At 42.2% G+C, this 21,711-nt stretch overlaps 1 protein-coding gene across 2 annotated transcripts in view; it reads right to left on the reverse strand.

Moving 5' to 3' along the window:
• The window catches only part of mmd2a (monocyte to macrophage differentiation-associated 2a), a 117,318-nt gene that overhangs the window by 23,335 nt on the left and 72,272 nt on the right, over positions 1–21,711 (reverse strand). For both annotated transcript variants that reach the window (XM_072559306.1, XM_072559307.1), the window contains 3 exons: positions 18,318–18,478; positions 14,789–14,863; positions 8,626–8,727 (listed from right to left, as the gene is read on the reverse strand). In XM_072559306.1, coding sequence (XP_072415407.1) covers positions 8,626–8,727; positions 14,789–14,863; positions 18,318–18,478 — 338 coding nt within the window. The remainder of the gene's footprint in view (positions 1–8,625; positions 8,728–14,788; positions 14,864–18,317; positions 18,479–21,711) is intronic.

The following is a 21,711-nucleotide window of genomic DNA, read 5'->3' on the forward strand; positions in this document are numbered from 1 at the left end:
AGGGATCTGATAAGCCTGGCATTGGTGGTGGGCAAATTGTTGGAGGGAATCCTGAAGGTCAGGATTCACATGTATTTGGAAAGGCAAGGTCTGATTAGGGATAGTCAACATGACTTTGTGCATGGGAAATCATGTCTCACAAACTTGATTGAATTTTTGGAATATGTAACAAAGGGGATTGATAAAGGCAGAATGGTGGACGTGATCTATATGGACTTCAGTAAGGCATTCCACAAGGTTCCTCATCGTGGACTGGTTAACAAGGTTAGATCTCATGGAATACAGGAAGAACTAGCCATTTGGATATAGACTGGCTCAAGGGTAGAAGAAAGAGGGTGGTGGTGAAGGGTTGTTTTTCAGACTGGAAGCCTGTAACTAGGGGTGTGCCACAAGGATTGGTGCTGGGTCCACTACTTTTCATCATTTATATAAAGGATTTGAATGTGAACATAGGAGGTATAGTTGGTAAGTTTGCAAGTGACTCCAAAATTGGAGGTGTAGAGCACAGCAAAGGTTACCTGAGAGTACAACGGGACCTTGATCAGATGGGCCAATGGGCTGAAGAGTGGCAGATGGAACTTAATTTAGATAAATGTGAGGTGATGCATGTTGGAAAGACAAATCTTAGCAGGACTTATACGCTTAATGGTAAGGTCCTGGGGAGTGTTGCTGAACAAAGAGACTTTGCAGTGCAGTTTCAGAATTCCTTGAAAGTGGAGTCACAGGTAGATAGGATAGTGAAGAAGGCATTTGGTAATGCTTTCTTTTATTGGTCAGAGCTTTGAGTATAGGTGTTGGGAGGTCATGTTGCAGCTGTACACGATATTGATCAGGCCACTTTTGGAATATTGTGTCCAATTCTGGTCTCTCTCCTATAGGAAGAATGTTGAAAGGTTTCAGAAAAGGTTTACAAGAATGTTGGAGGGTTTGAAAGGTTTGTGCTACTGGGAGAGGCTGAATCAGCTGGGATTGTTTTCCCTAGAATGTTGGCCGCTGAGGGGTTTATAAAATCATGGGGGACATAGATAGGGTGATCAGCCAAGGTCCTTTCCCCAGAATAGGGGCATCCAAAACTAGAGGGCATAGATTTAAGGTGAGAGGGGAAAGATTTAAAAGGGACATAAGGAGCAACTGTTGTCCCTGGAGCATTGGAGGCTGAGGGGTGACCTTATAGAGGTTTATAAAGTCATAAGGGGTATGGATAGGGTAAATAGTCAAGGCCTTTTCCCTGGGGTGGGGGGAGTCAAAACTAGAGGGCATAGGATTAGGGTGAGAGGGGAAAGATATAAAAGGGACCTAAGGAGCAACCTTTTCATGCAGAGGGTGGTACGTGTATGGAATGAGCTGCCAGAGGAAGTGGTGGAAGTTGGTACAATTCCAAAATTTAAAAAGCATCTGGATTGGTATATGAACAGGAAGGGTTAGAGGGATAGAGCAAATAGGACTATATTAATTTAGGCTATCTGGTCGGCATGGACGAGTTGGATCGCAGGGTCTGCTTCAGTGCTGTACATGATTCTATGTGCAGGTTAGGTGGATTGGCCATGCTAAATTCCCCATGTGTTCCAGGGATATGCAGGCTGGGCGGATTAGCCATGGAAAATGCAGGATGACGGGGATGGGATGGGTCTGTGTGGGGTGCTCTTCGGAGGCTCTGTGAGGACGCAGTGTGCCTGAATGGACTGCTTCCTCAATGCAGCGATTCTATGATAAAGGAAAGACAGAAAATACATTTTCTTACGTGGCATCATGAAATGCAATGAGATTTTGTTCAGTTTCAAAGGGTTCAAGGAACAGCAGCATGGGTTAGAATCCTAGAGGGGCATTTGCAATGCAGTCAAAGATATCCAGCACAAAGAATTAAATTACTAGGTAAGGGAACACTGAGCTTCAGGTCAGGTAAGAACCACACTTAGCCATAAGGGGGAAGACTTTAACAAGACTTTCTATGTCTTAAAGATTCAAATAGGGTCTTTACTGAACAGAATAGGGTACAACAAGACTCTCTGGAAAGAAAAGATGAAGTTCTATAGCAAGATAGCAAGATCTTCCTTCTGACATATCATTAGATCTACAGACATTTCAGCACAAATTGTCACACACTTTAAAAGGAAGAAAAAGGAGTCATGTGTCATTGGGATGATATACTTAGAACTACAAACCAAAAACATGAGCACAGATTTTGTGAGGGTCTGAGAGCACGACCAAATATGGATTTTCTATTGAACAAGAAATATGCAATTGCAAGGACAAGAAGCAGAAATTCTTAGGGCATACGATCCAACAGAAAGAGATAAAGATAGATCCTCAACAAACAAACGTCAGCACTGATTTTTCCACAACAAAAGAGTGTCAATGATGACCAGAGACTTCTGGGAATACTCAGCCGGGTAGGGAAATGCATTCCAAATTTGGCTACGACCACACAATCTCTTGAGAAAAGGTTAGCAGCAATTTTGGAGAATGAGCAAACCAGAGCAGTTCAATCGATAAAAAAAGTGATCACTCTCTCCAGGCTTTCTGGTACATTATATTCTCAAGTAGTTGACAGTGGTGGCAGCAGATATATCCTAAACAGGCTAAGAGGCGGTATTTATTCAGGTCCAGGATGTTGGTTAGATGAAAGCCAGTTTCCTAAACTTTCAGAGTGTTAAGTGAATGACAGCAACATTATGCAACCACAGAGAAAGAGACATTGCCAGGAATGTGGAGATGCAAACAATTCTCAGACCACCTTCTGGAATTTTCAGATTGAGACAGGCTACAAATCTTCAGTTAAACAACCGAATTCCAGAGAGATAGTTAAAATGTCATGGCGTATCCTAAAGTTCATGCAACAATCTTTGTATTGCAAAACAAAATCAGACCACAGCTGGTATGTTGTCTGAAGCTACAGTGGATCAAACTGAATCTGAAAGTTTAGTTTTTATTTTGTGAGTAAAAGCATTTTCTCAGTCATAACAAATTCTTTACCAGCTTCTGAGAAGTTACAAGAAATGCATCAAGGCAAAGGTATAACACACCCAGATCAGAAAATTCTGCTCAGGACATTGGCCAAAATACTGTCCAAATGATCAGTCCTTACAGAAGCATCATGAACAAAGGAAGCCAGTTGACCATATTAAATGATCTTTTAATATTAATATCAAATGCTATGAGGGAAGAAATTCTTCACAAAATCCATTGAAACACCTATTATCTTGTAGTTTCCCAAACAAACCAAAACAAAGGTTGCAACTAGACCTCTTCGACTTCCAAGGGAAAGCATATTTGATGACGGTAGATCGCTTCGCCAAGTGACTAGACATTAGCAGACCTCCCATTACAACAACTGAGACAATGATTAAATGACTGAAGAAAATCATTTTCACAGATGAGGAGGAGAAGTTGGGCAAATGTAAACAATCTAAAGAAAGAGTTAAATGATGTTAATATGAAAATTGAGAGAAACATGATGGACACAGTGGCATCATGGGAATGGTTATGATAATAGTGACATCAGTAGTCACATGCTGGGGTAGTGAAGAAAGGATGAAACAATGTGCATTCGAAAGATATCCAACATAGATCAACGTGGATATTGTAAATCAAAGAGCTGCAAAGCCTTTACAGCATCAGACATCAGTCAATCAAAGACATGGGAAGAACAATTAGGCTAATGTGCAACCAGAACAGATGGTAAGACTCAAAGATAGCCAACCTCTCCGAAGTGCAGGTCAGAACCTAAAGACTCAAAACTTAAACCAGGAGGACAGTTCAATCCAGACTTGTTAATGACATGTCAACCTCCCCTAAGTGTATTCCATGGCAGCCTTACCTTAAGGATGAGAAAGGAAAATATCTTTTAGCTTGAGAAGTTAAGAAAACAAAAAGGACTCTGGTTGCTGCAACATGGGTTCATAAATAGCATACTATTTGTTCATAACTGAGAATGGCTTTTTGTATATGGGCCATATTGAAGGTAATATGCCCCTTTATATATATTCTAAATAATTTTTCAATGTGGGATAATGAAGGTTCCAGGAATGAAACAAGGACTGAACTTGGGAAAAAGGAAATCTCTAAATTTAAATAAGTAGATTCAAGCCATCTACTGTCAGATTGTTTTAAATAGAAATAGGGATTTTGGAGGAAAGTTGACAATGTAATGGTTTTTTACAGCGTATGGAAGTCTTTAACTTTGTTAAAATTTCAATTGGTTTTATATAGTTTTTTTAATGTTAGGACACAATGTAATTTCTATTGTTTGGATGTTTAATTAAATTCCAATGGCAGGTACAAATGTGGGCTCATTTGTCCTCAATTTATGACCAGAATTCGATTTTGTGAAGATGTGGAGGATCCAGTGTTGGACTGGGTTGAACAAATTCAGAAGTCACACAACACCAGGTTATAGTCCAACAGGTCCATTTGGTATCACACAAGCTTTCAGAGTGCAGCCCCCTCGTCAGGAGCACTGGGCTATAACCTAGTGTCATCTGTCTTCTGTTAATTTTGTGAAAGCAGAACTATCGGGCAAGACAAGATGGATTTGCTCAGTTAGGAACATTGGGACAGGCTGAAAGAGGGTTGTTCGTTGACAATGTAATATGTGACTGCGTACAAACTTGCAAGTGTAGAAATATTAGGCTCCAATGTTCCATCTTTCACTGTCTGTCTCTTGGGCTGTTCTTTAATCATCACAAGCAATCTAGTGGAAGATGGTTAGCAATCAGAACACTCTCTGCCATTTAGAAGTGGTTCCATATCAGAACCATTTATTAATATCTGAGAATAGTGGTTTATCTGAATGTTTTAGATTCTCACTAGTAGTCCAGAATTGAGAGTATTATGTAGGCAATTTGGGAAAAGTTGCTAAATTGTAAAACACAGCCTTATGTTTAAGATCTGATTAAGATCTGTTCAGCTTTCTGAATTGGGTGAGGTTTTAACACATCTCTTTGGACTTAAAGTATTTTAATCACTGTGTTCGTAAACAAAACTGTCTTGTGTCCCCAGACCATATGTGTCTCATTGCTGTGGGTGTAAAAGGCTGGACATTTATGTGTGAATGTGCAGCTATCTCTCACAATGGCTCTAGTAACCTGCACCACCCTTGCTCTTTCTTTTAATCAACCAGCATGAACTGGTTTTAATATCAGAACCAACCAGAACATAAGGGCCATCTCACTGAAAGAACTAGCTCCCAGGTGTTAGATGGGTTTTCAAGTTTACTCATTTAACACCATGTCGCTCTGTTGAATCTAACAGGATAGAATTCTCCCTCAGGTCAGCCATTAACACTCACTGCAGCATTGATCCATGGTTAAGAAAGGTTCAACAATCCCACTTAAGGGCAACTTTTAAGATTACAATGATGTCCCCGGTTTTTAAAAGATTAAACTTTTATGTCTATCTCTTCATATCATAACTGGTCATTAATTACTGTGTAACCAGGATTTAATATCAATTAAATGTAGGGTGGTGGAAACAAGAAATGACTAACAATTTTGAAAGGAAATTGGAGGAGCAAAAGGTAAATAAACTTGCAGGAATATGGGATAGAGCAGGGAATGGAACTGACTGGATGGCTCCGCAGAGAGCCAGCATAACTGAATGGGCTGAGTAACCTTCTTCAGCGCAACAAGAGCTCTATGACTTTGAGATCCTATGACAGAGAGTACCTATTCACTATCTGTATTACTTTAACTTGATCTAGCCTTGCACAGTGGCAGAAAGCTGGATCTGTGATAAGTTCTAATTTATATTGGCCACTCCACCTGGAACTTTGTGACAACTAAGACCTACTTGAAGATCAGCAGCAGAAAAGGTCAAATTAAAAAGGGATCAATGCAACTTGAATAGAATTTTCCATTCTCTATTTTGGAGACAACCATGTACAGAACAAGCTCAAGAGGCTGAATGGCCTACTGCTGTTCCTGTGTAATATTCTTTCAGAGGTATGTAATGAAAATTATAAAATCCATTATTAAAATAACATAAAATTCAAACAATGGAAGGCATCCATTCAGAGACTGCAAGAAAGTGTGAGGCTGAGACATGATTGGAAAGGTTAGAGTAAAGAACACTAAGGATTGGGTTTATTGATTAGAGTTCATATTTTACTGTGAATGAGAAAGTTGATAGTGAAATTCACATTTAAATGATGCAGAAAGAGGCTTCAGAGTATTTTATATTGAGGTATGTTAAATTCAGGCTGGTTGCATTTATGGTATGTTAACCCTGAAAATACACCACTAAAATGGCTTTATCACAAAACAAAATAAATTGTAGGAATAAATGGGGAATGGTTTCCATAAAATCTTCACATAAAATCTTAAGACATGGATGGTGATTAATTAGCACTGAAAAGGATTTAGCCTCAGTAAAATCTTAAATGTCTCACAGTTTAAGGGAATTGCAAGACTTTCTCTCATGGGATGTGCACTTTGCCAAAATGTTTGGTTGCATTTTATTTTTCCTGGGCCTGACTTTGGTTCCTGAGCATGACTAGTGTTGGTATAAGTAGATGCCAAATTGCAGCAGCTCAGTCAGATCATCATTATTTCATTGGATGGGACAGTGAGGAAACCCATTTGTACAGTCTGCTCACTAACTTCACATATCTCATCAACACAATGGATGATATGAACAAAGCAAACTGTCAGTTCCAAACATTTCTTTCCTTCACAAATGTATAACAATAAAAGAGAGGCTGGATGGAGCAGGGTTGGAGTGGGAATGACAATGTGGTTTCACCACTAGAACCTGGACTCAATCTAGGTTGCATTGGCCAGAGATTCACTGCTAGCATCCTGCACACAGCATCACATAGAGTCATAGAGACGTACAGCACAGAAATAGACCCTTCGGTCCAACCCATCCATGCCGACCAGATATCCCAACCCAATCTAGACCCACCTGCCAGCACCTGGCCCATATCCCTCCAAACCCTTCCTATGCATATACCCATCCAAATGCCTCTTAAATGTTGCAATTGTACCAGCCTCCACCACTTCCTCTGGCAGCTCATTCCATACACGCACCACCCTCTGCGTAAAAAAGTTGCCCCTTATCCCTGTTGACGGTTGGGCACAGGGAATAGCATCATGTTTGTTGAAGCAGAGACAGCAAAAAATGAAGAGATTTGCACTGCTGCCTATATCACGTTACTTGGGAGAACTTGCATTTTAATACTGGATGGCAGATGTAAAAATGTATTCCCAATTCCCAGCAATGACACTGCTATAGCAACAAACTCAATATTCTGTTAGACTGCAATAAAGTTTTTAAAGACCTGGCCATTTTGTACTGTATATGCTGAAATAGTTGTAACAACTACCTCCTCCTGTACAGATGCTTCACTGTTGATGACTGCGAACTGACAGTCTGCCTTTTCCAAACCCTAGTCCAACCCTTCACAATGTGAACCTTACTCATAGTGACTTAGTGACAGTCATGTAACGGATCTGATTAAACTTGAGCTGAAAAACTGCATCCAATTTTGGACACTGAACTCCAGGAAGGTTATATCAGCGCTAGAGAAGGAGTGGCACAGAATTTACCAGGACAATGGCATGCTGGGTTTACAATGATGGCATGTTGCATAATTCAATTCACAGATGAAGCTTGTATTCCCTTGAGTACTGTAAATTGTGGTGATCTAATCGATGTGTTGAAGATGATTGAAAGAACTGCTAGACGCGATGAAGAGGAATTATTTTCTCTTGTGGGGAGTTCAACACAAAGGGGACAGAAACATAAAATTAGGAAGTGTATTCTTCAGGGATTAAGTTAATGGAAACCTGAAACTCACCTCTTCAAAAGGTTTTAGGGCAGGAGGGACGGTTATCGAAAATTTTGAAAACTGTGATTAATAGATTTGTGTTTGGCAAGTGTGTTGATGGATTGGAACTAAGGAGGGTAAATGGAATGAATCAGCCATGATCTGATTGAATGGTCGAATTGAATCAAGGAGCTGAATGGCCTCCTTCTGTCCCAATTTTCTGTAACTCACCCAGTGCCAGAATTCACATCCAGTTCAATTAAAATTCAGCTCATATTCTTTTTGCTCCAGGCAACTCCATCAGCCAGTGTTTATTGACATCAGTGTATGTCATTTGGTAAGGGAGGAGAGGAGCTGTTTGCACTTACAATGTTTCCTGATCCACATTTTGTCTTAAAGTCCTACCTGACGTTGCCAAACAGTGGTTCAGATATTGGTATAGTATTCACACATGGCTTGACTGTAACATAAAACAGAATTCTGAAACATTAACAGAATAATTATTTTAAAATCTTAACTCCTTTAAATACTGCACACTTGACTCTCCCCCACCAAGTGGAACCTGTACTATTTACTGGGTGAGAAGGTGTTCTAGGCCCAGTTAAGTGCTAAGCTGACATGACTGTCAGACATGTCAGTTTATGCTGTTACCTACTGCCTCTTCCCGCGGGACAGACTTGGGTTAAGGAATAGTGGGTTAAAGGGATAAATGAGCTAAGACTGGAGTTAGGATCAATATCCAGCATTCCATGGTTTAGTTTTAACCAAATAGGTAATAACTTTAGTGCAGTTATAAGTACATACCAGCTGTTCCTCAGTATGTCCTTTATTTCTATTTCAGTTTCAGTCTAGATACTCACCGTTCATGAAACAGAAACACATAGACGGTCCCTACACAGGCCATTATCCATATGATCCAGCGCATGTGAGAAGCCCAGGGGCCCAGCTCACGAAGATTCAGCCTATGGAAGGGAACAGCAGCACATTAACTGGGTTCGCTTTAATAAAAGGGGCAAAGGCAGGATCTTGTGAATGGATTGGATGTTTACTTCAGAGGCTGCTGTGACACCGGGGTGTTACTCAGAGCTCCAGGGTTGGGGTGTCATCATGCATTCTCTGAGTGCACATAGCATTAGGTCTGTCAATGATAGGATAAAGGTTGAATGCAATTCCTTTGGCTTCTTTTCAGGGTGGTTGTAAGTAGTAGGTGTAAGAAAAGTTATCTTCAATAACCTGCAAACACCAGATCTATTAATAATTTGGAGATGCCGGTGTTGGACTGGGGTGTACAAAGTTAAAAATCACACACCAGGTTATGGTCCAACAGGTTTATTTGGAAGCACTAGCTTTCAGAGTGTCACTCCTTCATCAGGTGATTGTGACCTGTTGGACTATAATCTCGTGTTGGGTGATTTTAAACCCAGACCTATTAAAGCATTAATTATTCAATTGTCAGTGTGGAAGTGAAGAGAAATGTTATGATGAGTATTTTTATTTGGAGTGTTCTGGAACTCTTGGACACAGTGTTTCTGACAAATAACAATGTATTATTTTGGAGAATTGTATGTCAATATGTGAAGCAGTGAAGGATAAAGTGGGACAAATGCACATTAGTGTGGTTGCTCCAATAAAGAGGTGACATGGATCTGATGGGCTGAATGACTTGCTGTGTTGAAAACATTGTGGTCCTATGATGATTTTATTTTTGTTGCCTTTCATGGTATAAGATAGCAGTTGGTTTGGCAGTATCTCAGTGCTCACACTATCCCCCTCTGGCTCCTTTCATTTAGCGTGGGCAAATGCACCACTTGGTGGCAGTATTGAGGCACGCAATTATTAAAAAAGAAATACATGCCTTTATATGGTGCCTCCTGTTACCCATGCGCTTTACAACAAATGCATTTTGAGTTATTATCACTGTCGTAATGTAGGAAGTTGGAAAAATCCCAGGTTCAATCCCTGTTCTTTCATGAATTAGGTGATCTCAGCCTGGATGACGGAGACAATCAGTGTTTTCACAATCCAGGAGTCTCAGCTAGAAAGTACAAACTGAGATACTGAGATACAATGGGATTGGGATCAGCTTTGATGTCTTCCACAGCTGAATATCACAAAGCTCACCACACAGGTTGTCAGGTGAAATAATGGCCATTCGGATGGGATTAACAGAGATGGCCAGAAATAATAAATCTGTACCTCCAAATTAAATCATGAACAGTGGGAAAACCCCAATAATACCTTTTGGAATGGTAAAGGAGAGCTAAAGACCATGGAATTATGTAAGAAACACCAAGATTGTGGCTGGGGCTGGTGTTCTTAACCCACCTCCTTACATGGTTAAATTGTCTCCAAACATATCCTATTTTTTCCATGCCATTCTCACTGCCACCTTAACTGGGCCTTGACTCTCTTAAGGTAGCCAAAACGCCCACTGACTCAGACGAGATAAGCTGTGCTGAATTGATCAGCCCGTCTCATCTGTCTCAGTCTCACGATGTCTGGACAAGAAACTCAACCCTGAGAACAAAGTTAAAAGCTGAACACAGCGCAGAACTGAAGTGTGCTGAGCAGAAAACATAAATCCTGCTTTACTTAGCAAATTGATTCACAATTTTAAACAATTTTTCATGGGATGTGGGCATCGCTGGATGGCTGGCATTTCTGCCCGTCTCTCGGTGCCCTTGAGAAGGTGGTAATGAGCTGCCTTCCTTGAACTGCTGCAGTCCATGTGCTGGAGGTAGAGCCACAATGCCCTTAGGGAGGGAATCCCATTTGCATTTCCTTGGATACCAGTGCATACATTGTTGTCCTGTGAATAATTAAATAAAGAGATAAAGAAGGAATCCTCCAGTGTGTTGGTGGTTCTCTGACACTTGCTGATGGCAAGAATCTGCACATGGAATCCTTTAACTTGGGGAGGATGTTGCAATGCTGCTACCACATGGTTCTAGCTGACCAGGAAACTCTTCCACTCTTAACATCTGCCAAAGGCGTACTGGAGGAATTTACAAATCAATAATCACCTTGTTTGACTGCATTGTGACAGACCTCCATAGCCATTAGATGCTGAGATGGCACTTGAAGTTGGAGCTTCTGACCAAGAGGAAGGAACACTAACCCCCCTGTAAAACAGGACTCCCAAATCCTCCTGTAAATTCAATGCAATTGTGAACCTAACCTGAAACCTTTACTGATATCAATTTGATGAATTATGCATTCTTTCCACTGATGACTGCTCTATAAACAGAGAATGTTCACACATTGAAAAAAAAAGTCTGTTTCCGCTCACTCACTGAGTTCAGTCAACATTCAAAGTAGATGGAGAAAATAAGGAGAGCGCTATCTTTTGCACAAACCTGTCCTCACAATTCACTTCACATGGTTCAGTTTGTTCTAAAAGGAAGCTGTTAGATATTTAATACACAGCAATGTGAAATTATATTTTAATCAGAGTGTAAACCTGGGCATTCCTAAAGATTTTAAATGAGTTACTGACTTATTTAAAGAATAGGTCTTGACTAAGTAAAGCAGTGGACAATGGAATAGTGAATTAGTAAGCTGTTATATACTTCACCCCCATTGTTATTGTCATTGAAGTCAATCAGGAGAGATGTTAAGCAGACTGTTGAACCACAATACATTGTTCGTACTATTGGACAAAGATCCACCCCACAATATCAGGCAGAGGAATGTCATCCATGCGCATTTTGCACATAGAACTCATGCCATTACTACTCCACAAATCTTTAATACTGCTCTCATCCTGCTGCTTTTCCTCCACACAATCTCTACCCATATCACCTCCCTTCTACGCATTTCACAGCTTCAAATCCCTGTGTGAAACCATATAGTGAGTGATAGTAGCCATTTTGACACCGCAACCTAAGCCGCATTCACTGCTTGCCTACAGTTAATGCACAAACACATTTCCAGCAAGAGTTACCAGATAGCAACCAGGAGCTGTGCCAAAGATGAAGGGTTTCGCCCAGATTCAGGGCCACCAAAATGATTCAGGTCAACTGTATGATCCTGAATGCTGTCCCAGCTAAAGTAAGTTAACTCAGTAAAGATCATGGAAACTTTCTGGTCTTTCGGGCTCAGGTCCTTATGGATGATTCAACATCAGGGTGAAACCAAACTTAGAAATTAGTAAATGCAGGGCGTGGAAAATTATGGAAAAAGTTAAAGAGGAGAAAGCTCGTCAGAGGTTATTAAAGTTTCCAGAACAATCAAGAAGACAGAGAGGATGGAAAGGATCAGGAATTTAACCTCAGGCACAGTAGATAACGGGACTGAGGCTGTAGTATTTAAATGCACGCAGTATATAAAACAAGGTAAATGAGCTTGAAGTGCAGATTGAAATTGGCAGGTACAATATGGTGGGTATCACACAGACCTGGCTATAAGGGGATCAGGGCTGTGGTCCAAGGATTTGCTGTTCCAAATGGATAGACTTTCGGAGAGCATGGCCCATGGGAACCACACACTGGGTGTGGTATAAACAGGCTGAGGGTTGGACCTCCAGCCCTGGTTGGATGGGGCATCCCATCCTTGAGAATTTAGCTGGTAGCCTCAGCAGTATCAGAGCTCAGTAATGGTGGTGGACATTTAATCAACTGACAAGAAATGTGATCTCCACAAATATTTCCGTCATTGATGATGGGGAGACCAGCGCGTAAATATAAAATACAGCAGTAAAGTATTTACACTCATCCTCTGTCAGAGTTGCTGAGTGGATTATCCATCTCAGCTTCATCCTGAAGTCTCCAGCAGCACAGTCTTTAGCCAATTGAATTCACTCCATACGATATCAAAAAGTGAATGAGGATACCAGAGACAGAGCTAGGGCCCTGGCAACATTCTGGGATTGGTACTGAAGACTTGTGCTCCAGAACTTGTCACCCCCAAGCCATGTTGTTCCTGTGCAGTTACAACACTGATATTTACCCGACAATGTGGCATGTTTTTATTTTGAAAATATACTTTATTCATAAAAATATCTTTAAATACATACATAGTTACCAAAGCAGTTTGGTTCTGTACAGTAGCATACGAAGAAACAAACTAACCCAAAGCATTTTTTTTATTTGTACAAGACTATATTGACACACAGTTGAGGCATTGGGAGGGTCCGATACCTGAACGGACCCCCATTTACCTTCAGCAGGAAGACCTCAGACAATGGTCTTTCCCCACTGCACCTTGGTCAGCAGCTGCCCAAGCTTCAATGCGTCCCTCAGCACGTCATTCTGGCCCTCGGAGAACCTATTTTTATTTCAAAAATATATTTGATTCCTGAAATTTCTAGCTTTGTCCTGTACATGAAAAGCAGGACAAACCTAACCTGGCCAATTACCACCCCATGAGTCTACTATCGATCATCAGTAAAGTGATGGAAAGTGTCATCACTAATGCTATCGGGCCGCACCTGCTCAGTAATAACCTGCTCAGTGACACCCAGTTTGGGTTCTGCCAGGGCCACTCAGCTCCTGACCTCATTACAGCTTTGATTCTAACATGGACAACAGAGCTGGGTTCCAGAGGTGAGGTGAAAGTGTAGTCCTGGACGTCAATGCCATATTTGACCAAATGTGGCATCAAGGAGCCGTGGCAAAACTGGAATTGATGGGGCTCAGGGAGCAAACTCTCTGCTGGCTGTAGTGATATCTGGCACATAGGAAGATGGTTGTAGTTATTGGAGGTCAGTCATCTCAGCTCCAGGACATCTCTGCAGGAGTTCCTCAGGGTAGTGTCCTAGGCCCAACCATCTTCAGCTGCTTCATCAATGACCTTCCCTCCAACACAGGGTCAGAAGTGGGGATGTTTGCCAATCATTGCGCAATGTTCAACACCAGTAGTGACTCCTCAGATACTTAAGAAGACCATGTTCAAATGCAACAAGACCTGGATAATATCCAGGCTTGGGTTAACAAGTGGCAAGTAACATTCATATCACACAAATATCAAGAAATGACCATCTCTGATATGAAACAATCTGGCTACCAGCCCATGACATTCAATTTTGTTACCATCACTGAGTCCCCCCCCAATATCAACATCCTGAGAGTTCCCATTGAGCACAAATTGAAAGAAACTAGCTGTATAAATCCTCTGGCTACAACAGTGGGTCAAATGCTCAGAAGTTTGCAACGAGTAATTCACTTCCAGTCTCCCCAGTGTCCGTCCACCATCGACAAGGCACAAGTCAGGTGGGTGATGGAATACCCCCCACTTGCCTGGATGGGGGCCGCTCCAACAACACTCAAGAAGCTTGACACCATCCAGGCCAAAGCAGCCCACTTGATTGGCACCCCAATCCATCCACCACCTTTAAACATCAACTCCCTCCACCACCAATGCTCTAGAGCATCAGTGTGTTCTACAGAGTGCACCGTAGAAATTCACCAAGGCCACTTAGACAGCACCTTACAAACCCCTGACTACTATCATCTAGAGGGACAAGGGCAGTAGAACCATGGGAACAGCAGACCTACAAATTCCCCTACAAGTTACACACCATCCTGACTTGAAGCTGTTGCTTCATTGTCGCTGGGATTCCCTCTGGAGCAGCATTGTGGGGTCTACCTACAGTGTGCAGACTGCAGCGGTTCAGGATGGCAGCTCACCACCACCTTCTCAAAGGGCATTCAATGCTGGTCTAGTCAGTGATGCCCAGAACCCATGAATGAAATTTTAAAAGTTGCTGACCTTCTAATGCAGCACGTAGATGGTGTGCTGTCTGAAAAAGACCTCATGATTGGCCACTGACTCAGTTGGCCAATCTCACTAAAAGCAGATTGACCATCATCTTTTAAAATTTTTGTTTTGCTGGCGGGGAACTAGTTAATTGCTGTGTTCACCTCTTTAACAACATACTAGAAAAGAACTCACTTGATGTGAAGGCCTTTGACATATCTTAATGTTAGTGGCATGAATGAAATACATTTGAGATTTCCGTTTTCCAAGCCTGAGCGGTCAGTGTTGTTACAAATTCACGTCTCAGCAGTTCTTTGTTTGACTCACCAGGGGGCATAAGACGCAGCAATGAAGAAGTAGATCACCACCCTGTCAAACATGTGGAAGCAATGCTCTATTGTTCTAGATAAAGAAGGAAACAGTTGGATAGAATTACACTGGGTACAGTCCAACAGCACAAGTTTACATTGTACTCTAATATACACGGACAGCAAGTTGAACAGCATCACTCGAGCTGTATTGTTGGCTCTAGTTGGAATGTTTCAGATGAAAGTGATTTGTAATCAGATCCACATCCGCAGACAAAAATAAATATGGGACAGGCTCTTCTGTTGTTGAGCCTGGTAACTAGGTTAGGCATTCTGAACTGAGATGCACAGGTTGACAGCTTTCCCCCAGAGGTGGTGGCTTTGGCCCCACATTTCAGCAACGTCAGGGGTTCCATCTGCGCTTGGGATGACTACGCTACAGACATTCACTTGTGGATGCTGCGAGTTCTGTCCCATGTGGGAAGACATTCTAACCGGACAGCAGCAACCCCTCCCCCAACCACTACCACCACCACCCCACTCCCAACTCCTCTGGCAGCTTTCCTGTCATTGGGAAGAGTAGATGTTGCAGGCAGTCCACCACCAGGAGCTCTGATGAAGGTCAGATCCTGAGCGACATTGGACCAGCTTCACTGTGACCAGTGAGGGTGATTTTTTTTTTAGATTAGATTCCCTACAGTGTGGAAACAGGCCCTTCGGCCCAACCAGTCTACACCCGCCCTCTGAAGAGTAACCCACCCAGACCCGTTTCACTCTGACTAATGCACCTGGGAGGCTGTATTTGGAAGGCTATGGGGGGGGGAAGGCCAGGGAGGGATGGTGCAGGAGTAAGTGGGAGCAGTTATTACCATTGAGCTTCACCCTGGCACGGGGTGTCCAAACAGACCTTTCAGCCCACTGCCAGTCTACCAGGGCAGCATAGTGTAGCAATGGTTAGCACTGCTGCCTCACAGCACCAGGGACCCGGATATGATTCCAGTCTGTGTGGAGATTGCACATTCTCCTTGTGTCTGTGTGGATTTCCTCCAGGTGCTCCGGTTTCCTCCCACAATTCAAAGATGTGCAGATTAGGTAAGCTGGCCATGCTAAATTGCCCATAGCGTTCAGGGGTGTATAGGTTAGCTGCATTAGTCAAGGGTGAATGTAGAGTAGTAGGGGAATGGGTCTGGGTCGGTGAATCTTCGGAGGGTCGGTGTAGACTTGTAGGGCCAAATGGCCTGTTTCCACACTGGAGGGATTCTATGATAATACCAGTGTTGGTGAGAGGTGGCCTTTGAGTGGCTTCAACTGGTAAAGAGACAAGCAGACTACAGGGCATAAATACAAACCACACACACACACACACACACACAAACATACGTGCGCGCGCACACACTTGCACAAACACACAGACACACCAGGATTTTACAGACTCTCAGTGCTGCGTTGGCAGGTAGGATGCGTTGTAAAGTGCAATGCACTATGCCCAAAACCTGCTTACAATCCTGTTGGGGGTGGGAACACTGCCAGGTGGCATATCCACAAGGAGGTTAACTATTGCTCACTCATGCTGCTGCCATTTTAACCTCTGAGCCCACTAGAGGCCCCTTCCCCCACCCTCATCTCTGCAGCCCACTTCATCAGGGCCCTGCCAGTTTCTCCTGATGACACAACCAGATTTATCTCCAGTCCAGCACATTTTCTCTTCAGTCTCACTGCAGTACCAGTAGTGGCCATCACTCCCAGTGCTGCTGCTCGCCTCAGGTTAGCTGTCTGAGGTGGGACCTAACCTTGTAGAGAAACAGAGGATCTGCCTCAAACCTGACCAATTAAACAAAACTGCAGTGTGAGCCTGTGAACTGGAGGTGAGCATACTCCTGGATTTTATGCAAGTAAAATGCAGTCCACTGATTCAAAGTCATTGTCTATGATTTTATTCAGGTGGATTTAGTCAGTCGGGATGACAGCTATTTTCTTGAAAAGTACATACTGCTCCAGAAATCTGGATACTTTAACTCCCAAGCCTCACCTCAATCCCACCAAACAATACAACTTTCTGTTCTGAATTCTGAATCTCCTGTCCCGTTCTAAAGAAAAATCATGTTTGACTCAATGCTCGCTCTGTTTCTCTCTGCACAGATACTGCCAGACCTGCTGAGCTTCTCCAGCATTTTCTGTTCTTATTTCAGATTTCCAGCATTCTCAGTACTTTTGTTTTATCCATATAACTTAGATATTTGTTACCAAATAAACTATAGTCTATGTTTCTGCCCTATGTAATATAGTTTATCGGGGTCCTTTTTACATAAAAAGCAATAAAATGGCTGTTTCGTCAGCTAAATTAAATGCAGTCGTTGTTTGAACCCTTGTGAGTTGATAGTTTATACTTTGATTGAGGGATGTTGGCTAAAAAAACCATTAAGTTCAATGACTTGGTTCCACTCATTGACACGATAGCGCCTTTGACATTAGCAATTCAAAGAGTGTGGGCGGGGCCTGCATTTTCCATTGTTACATCATAATCTCCAAGCAACAAACAACCCTCATCCCTTTACCCTGTCCCACTGAGATGTAATGTCGATCAAGTCGGTCAATGGTGAGTTTTGGGAAAAACTTTGTCCACAATGAATCTAACCTAGAAGTGGAAGCATGATGTACCTGTGTAGCTTACTCTTAGTTATGCAAAGATGAGACTTCCAACTTTACAGTTTTGACTGGTTTGCCCAGCTCTTGGGAGTGTAAGAACAGTGTTGTACATCAGTGCATGGGCATTTAAAGGTCAAGCAAAACAGCTCCAGAGATGATTGACAGCAGTTGCTGCTTATTGGCCTCCAGGTTTACAAACTGGTTTCTAGGCCGACTTAGCCATTAGCAGGCCCAGGCAGCAGGCTGTGCAGGGGGTGTCTTAGCTGTAGGCTGTCTGCTCATGCCTAGGTGTCCTGGGAGAGGGGACAGACCAGAAACACTAATACTCTCGAAGCCTTTAGAGAGAAGTGAGCACTTCCGAGGATGCAGTGCTTTATCTCCCCCTCCAATTCCATTTTGACTTAGTCTCTCCCATATTTCCCTCACCTTCGATGGTCTGCAGTGCACTGAATGGGCTTTACACATAAGGTATTCAATTGGAAACGCGGGTGATTTACTGGTAGTCATTAATAGGTGAACATTGCTACAAGAGATTCAGCGGTTGGAAAAGCTTTCGGTTGTGAGTGATTGACTTTTTGGATTGTCAAAGGTGAAACAACAGCTGGGTTCTTCTCTAGTGGCAATTTAGCTTCTGGGCAGTGAAAGGGTCTAGAAGGAAATGGTGGAAACTAGTGTTTGTGATAATTTATAGGTTTATAATACAACCCTTGGGAATCTCTTATGCTGCCTAATTCCACATAGGGATATTGGTCTGTTAAACAGTGTACACAGTATTATCCAGCAGTACCCAGCCTCACCAGCACCCCTAAAGTAAAATCTTTTTGTTCTATGTTCTGTACCTGATAGCCTGAAGCACAAATATCATTAAAGAAGTTTTCAAATTGTGACAAGAAAGCATTTACCGGAAATGGCTTTTCTTCCAGGAGATGGTGTGAAAAACAGTGGAGACTATAAAAAGGCCACACAGCCCAAACCCATAGATCCACGCTGAGATCATCTCCCATTGGTCGTCCGAAAGGCCACACAGGATGGAACTGCCGAGGATGCTGGGAATAATCCAGAACTGAAAGCAAAAAACAGGGGCAGTCAGAATCTAGCACTGTTGCTCATAAAAGACAGTGAGAATTGAACATAACATTTTAATTGCATTCTGAAAAAAATCTTCTGTTTTTGCAACTCGTTGTTACTTTATTCGTTCTTCTAATTGGGCCTTCCCCAAAAGCAAGAAATACTCAATGAATTCTTCTGAAGTTGTTCTGTAAAAGGGATATAGGACGTTTGTTGGGAAGAGCAAGGAACTTTTAGATTGTCCCTTCTCCTCCCCCATTTCTGCAGAAACAACACAACCCACCCACTCAGGACCTGCCTCACATCAGAACTTCGCTAGTTCTAGGGAACTGTTCCAGCCAACCCATGTTCTCAGTCTTATTGAGAATCTTTGGAACTCTCTAGCCCAGGAGGTTGTTACTGAGTGTAGTTCAGGCTGAGATGAATGGGTTTTGGTTGCTCAGGGCATTGAGGGATACGTGAAGCGGCTGAGAAAGTGGAGTTGAGGGGGAAGATCAGCCATGATCATGTTAAATGGCACAGCAGACACAAGAGGTCGTAAGGTCCACTCCTGTTCCTATTTCCTGCCATTGGTAAAACCCCTTGATGCAACACTAACCTCAGGTCAAAAGGTTTATTGACCTGATTGTGTCGATCAATCAATCAGACATATTGGAAAGGTGCCTAAGACAACCTGAAGTGTTGGTGTTCAAAGAAAAACCTGGGGCATCTTTTTAAACCAGAATGACTTGTAGTGTTGGACAAAGTGAGGACTGCAGATGCGGGAGATCAGAGTCGAGTGTGTGGGGCTGCAAAAGCACAGCAGGTCAGGCAGCATCCGAGGAGCAGGCGAATTGACATTTTGGGCATAAACCCTTCATCAGGAATGAGGCTTGTGGGCTGGGGGGTGCTGAAAGATAAATGTGAAGGGGGTGGGACTAGGAGGAAGGTAGCTGGGAATGCAATAGGTAGATGAAGGTGAGGGGAGAAGGTGATAGGTCAGAGAGGAGGGTCTTGTAATGTTGATTGGACTTGTAGATAGAAATAGACCATGTTCAGTTCATCTTCCCCTTTTCTGACGACTGCCTGACACAACAATGATGGAGTTGATGATTAATCAAAGCACTTATTCTCTATCAGTTAGACACGGATGGCACGGTGCCTCAGTGGTTAGCACTGCTGCCTCACAGTGCCAGGAACCCGGATTCAATTCCAGCCTCAGGCGACTGGCTGTGTGGAGTTTGCACATTCTCCCTGTATCTGTGTGGGTTTCCTCTGGATGCTCTGGTTTCCTCCCACAATCAAAAGATGTGCAGGTTAGGTGAAATGGCCGTGCTAAATTGCCCACAGTGTTCAGGGATGTGTAGGGGAAATGTGGAGTGATAGGTGTAGTTTAATGGGTCGAGGTGGGTTACTCTTCGGAGGGTGGATTTGTTGGGCCAAATGGCCTGTTTCCATACTGTAGGAATTCTAACTCACAGGTGAATTAACAAACTAGATTCCTGTAAATCCCGATTAGTACTATAGCTGATGCAACTTCAGTGGATTGGCTAGGAGAAGCAGAAAAGCTCATGTCTATAACCTCCAGGCTGCTTGATAATGCAAGTGTTTTCACATACAAACTAGCTCACAATAAAAGGTTTGGAGCAAATTAACTTGATTTAGCCTATTACAGCAAGGTTGAGACATTCTCCACAACTCAAAGAACTTATGATAGAAGAATGGACGTCGAAAATAAAAGTTTAAACAATGTGTCATTGTTAATTTTTAATTCCACCTTTTGTCTCAGTGCTCAATCTCAGAATGAGCTGATACATTCCAATAACAATTAAATTTAGAGATCAACAGTCATTGTATAAATGAGTTACTTCTTTAAAGGGAAACTTCAACCTGCAAACTGGAACTAATTACCACATCCAAAATTGCCAGGAAATTGTAATATTATTTTTAAAATTTCATCTATGAAAGAAAAACAAATTTCAGAACCCGTGAGTTAAATTGCAACCCAGCCATTATATTAGCAGAGTGATTAACATGCAGAAACAAAGCCAGGATTTTCTATTGAAGTGAAAGTTGGCTGAGGAGGCTTTTTCTTTTGTATTTTTGTTCACAGTCATTGAAACATAGAATGGTCATGGCACAGAGGGAAGCCATTCAAGCCTTTGTCTCTGTACAGTCTCTCTGCAAGTGCAACTCAGCCAGTCCCCATGTCCCACTCATTCACGCTTTCCCACAGCTCTGCAAATCTTTTCTCTTCAGTTTATAATTCAATTCCCTTTTACAAACCACAACTGAATTCATGTACACTACATGTTCAGACAGTACATTCCAGATCATAACCACTTGCAGCACAAGAGCTAATTTTCCTCATGTCACCAATTGCCATAAATTGACGTTCTCTACTTCTTGATCCTTTTGCCAATGAGAACAGTTTGTCCTTATCTACACCACTATGGATTTTGATCACTTCTGTCAAATCTCCTCTCAATCTTTAAGGAAACAGCTCTAGTTTCTACAGTGAATTTCTTCCACAATGCAATGGTTGCATTGTTGTGCAACCCAGCATTATAGAAAAATCACACTTTAGAACCAGTCCTTAAAGTGTTGGCAATGTAATCGCGTTACAGCCAACACCGTTTTAAAAGTTCGAGCTTTAGAAACAGTGTCCCCAACCTGGCAATCGCGTTACAGTGAAATTTACATTAACAAAACGTGCGTAATAGCAGAACAATCTGCATAACTGAAGTCTCACCCCAAAACCATTTTCTACATCCTATCTAATGCCTTTGTTTACTTTCTAAAGTGTGATGCCCAAGATGGGACACAGTATTCAAGATAGGGCGAAACCAGTATTTTATAAAGATTAATCATAACTTCCTTGCCTTTGTACTCTTTGCCTCTGTTTATACCGTCCAGAATGCCATAGCAACCAATTCCCACATTTAATAATATATACTTCCAGGTCCCTTTAGTTCAGTGCAGTTTTAGAATTGGATTATTACATTGTATCCATTAATTGTTACCAGCAAAAGTTTTCACATTTCTCTGCATTAAATTTCATTTGCCATATGTCTATCCATTCCACTAGGCTGCCTTTATCCTCTTGAAATATATTAATCTTTTCTACTTCTTAGGTAGTCCATCAGGATTGAGGAAGGCTTGTTCTTCCTTGGATTTAATGGGTTCTGAAATGGATAGGAAATCCAAAGTACAAATTGCAGACTCTGCAAGGACAGGTGAGGGCAGGAC

The sequence above is a fragment of the Chiloscyllium punctatum genome, chromosome 40 (assembly GCF_047496795.1).
Source record: "Chiloscyllium punctatum isolate Juve2018m chromosome 40, sChiPun1.3, whole genome shotgun sequence".
NCBI lineage: Eukaryota > Metazoa > Chordata > Chondrichthyes > Orectolobiformes > Hemiscylliidae > Chiloscyllium > Chiloscyllium punctatum.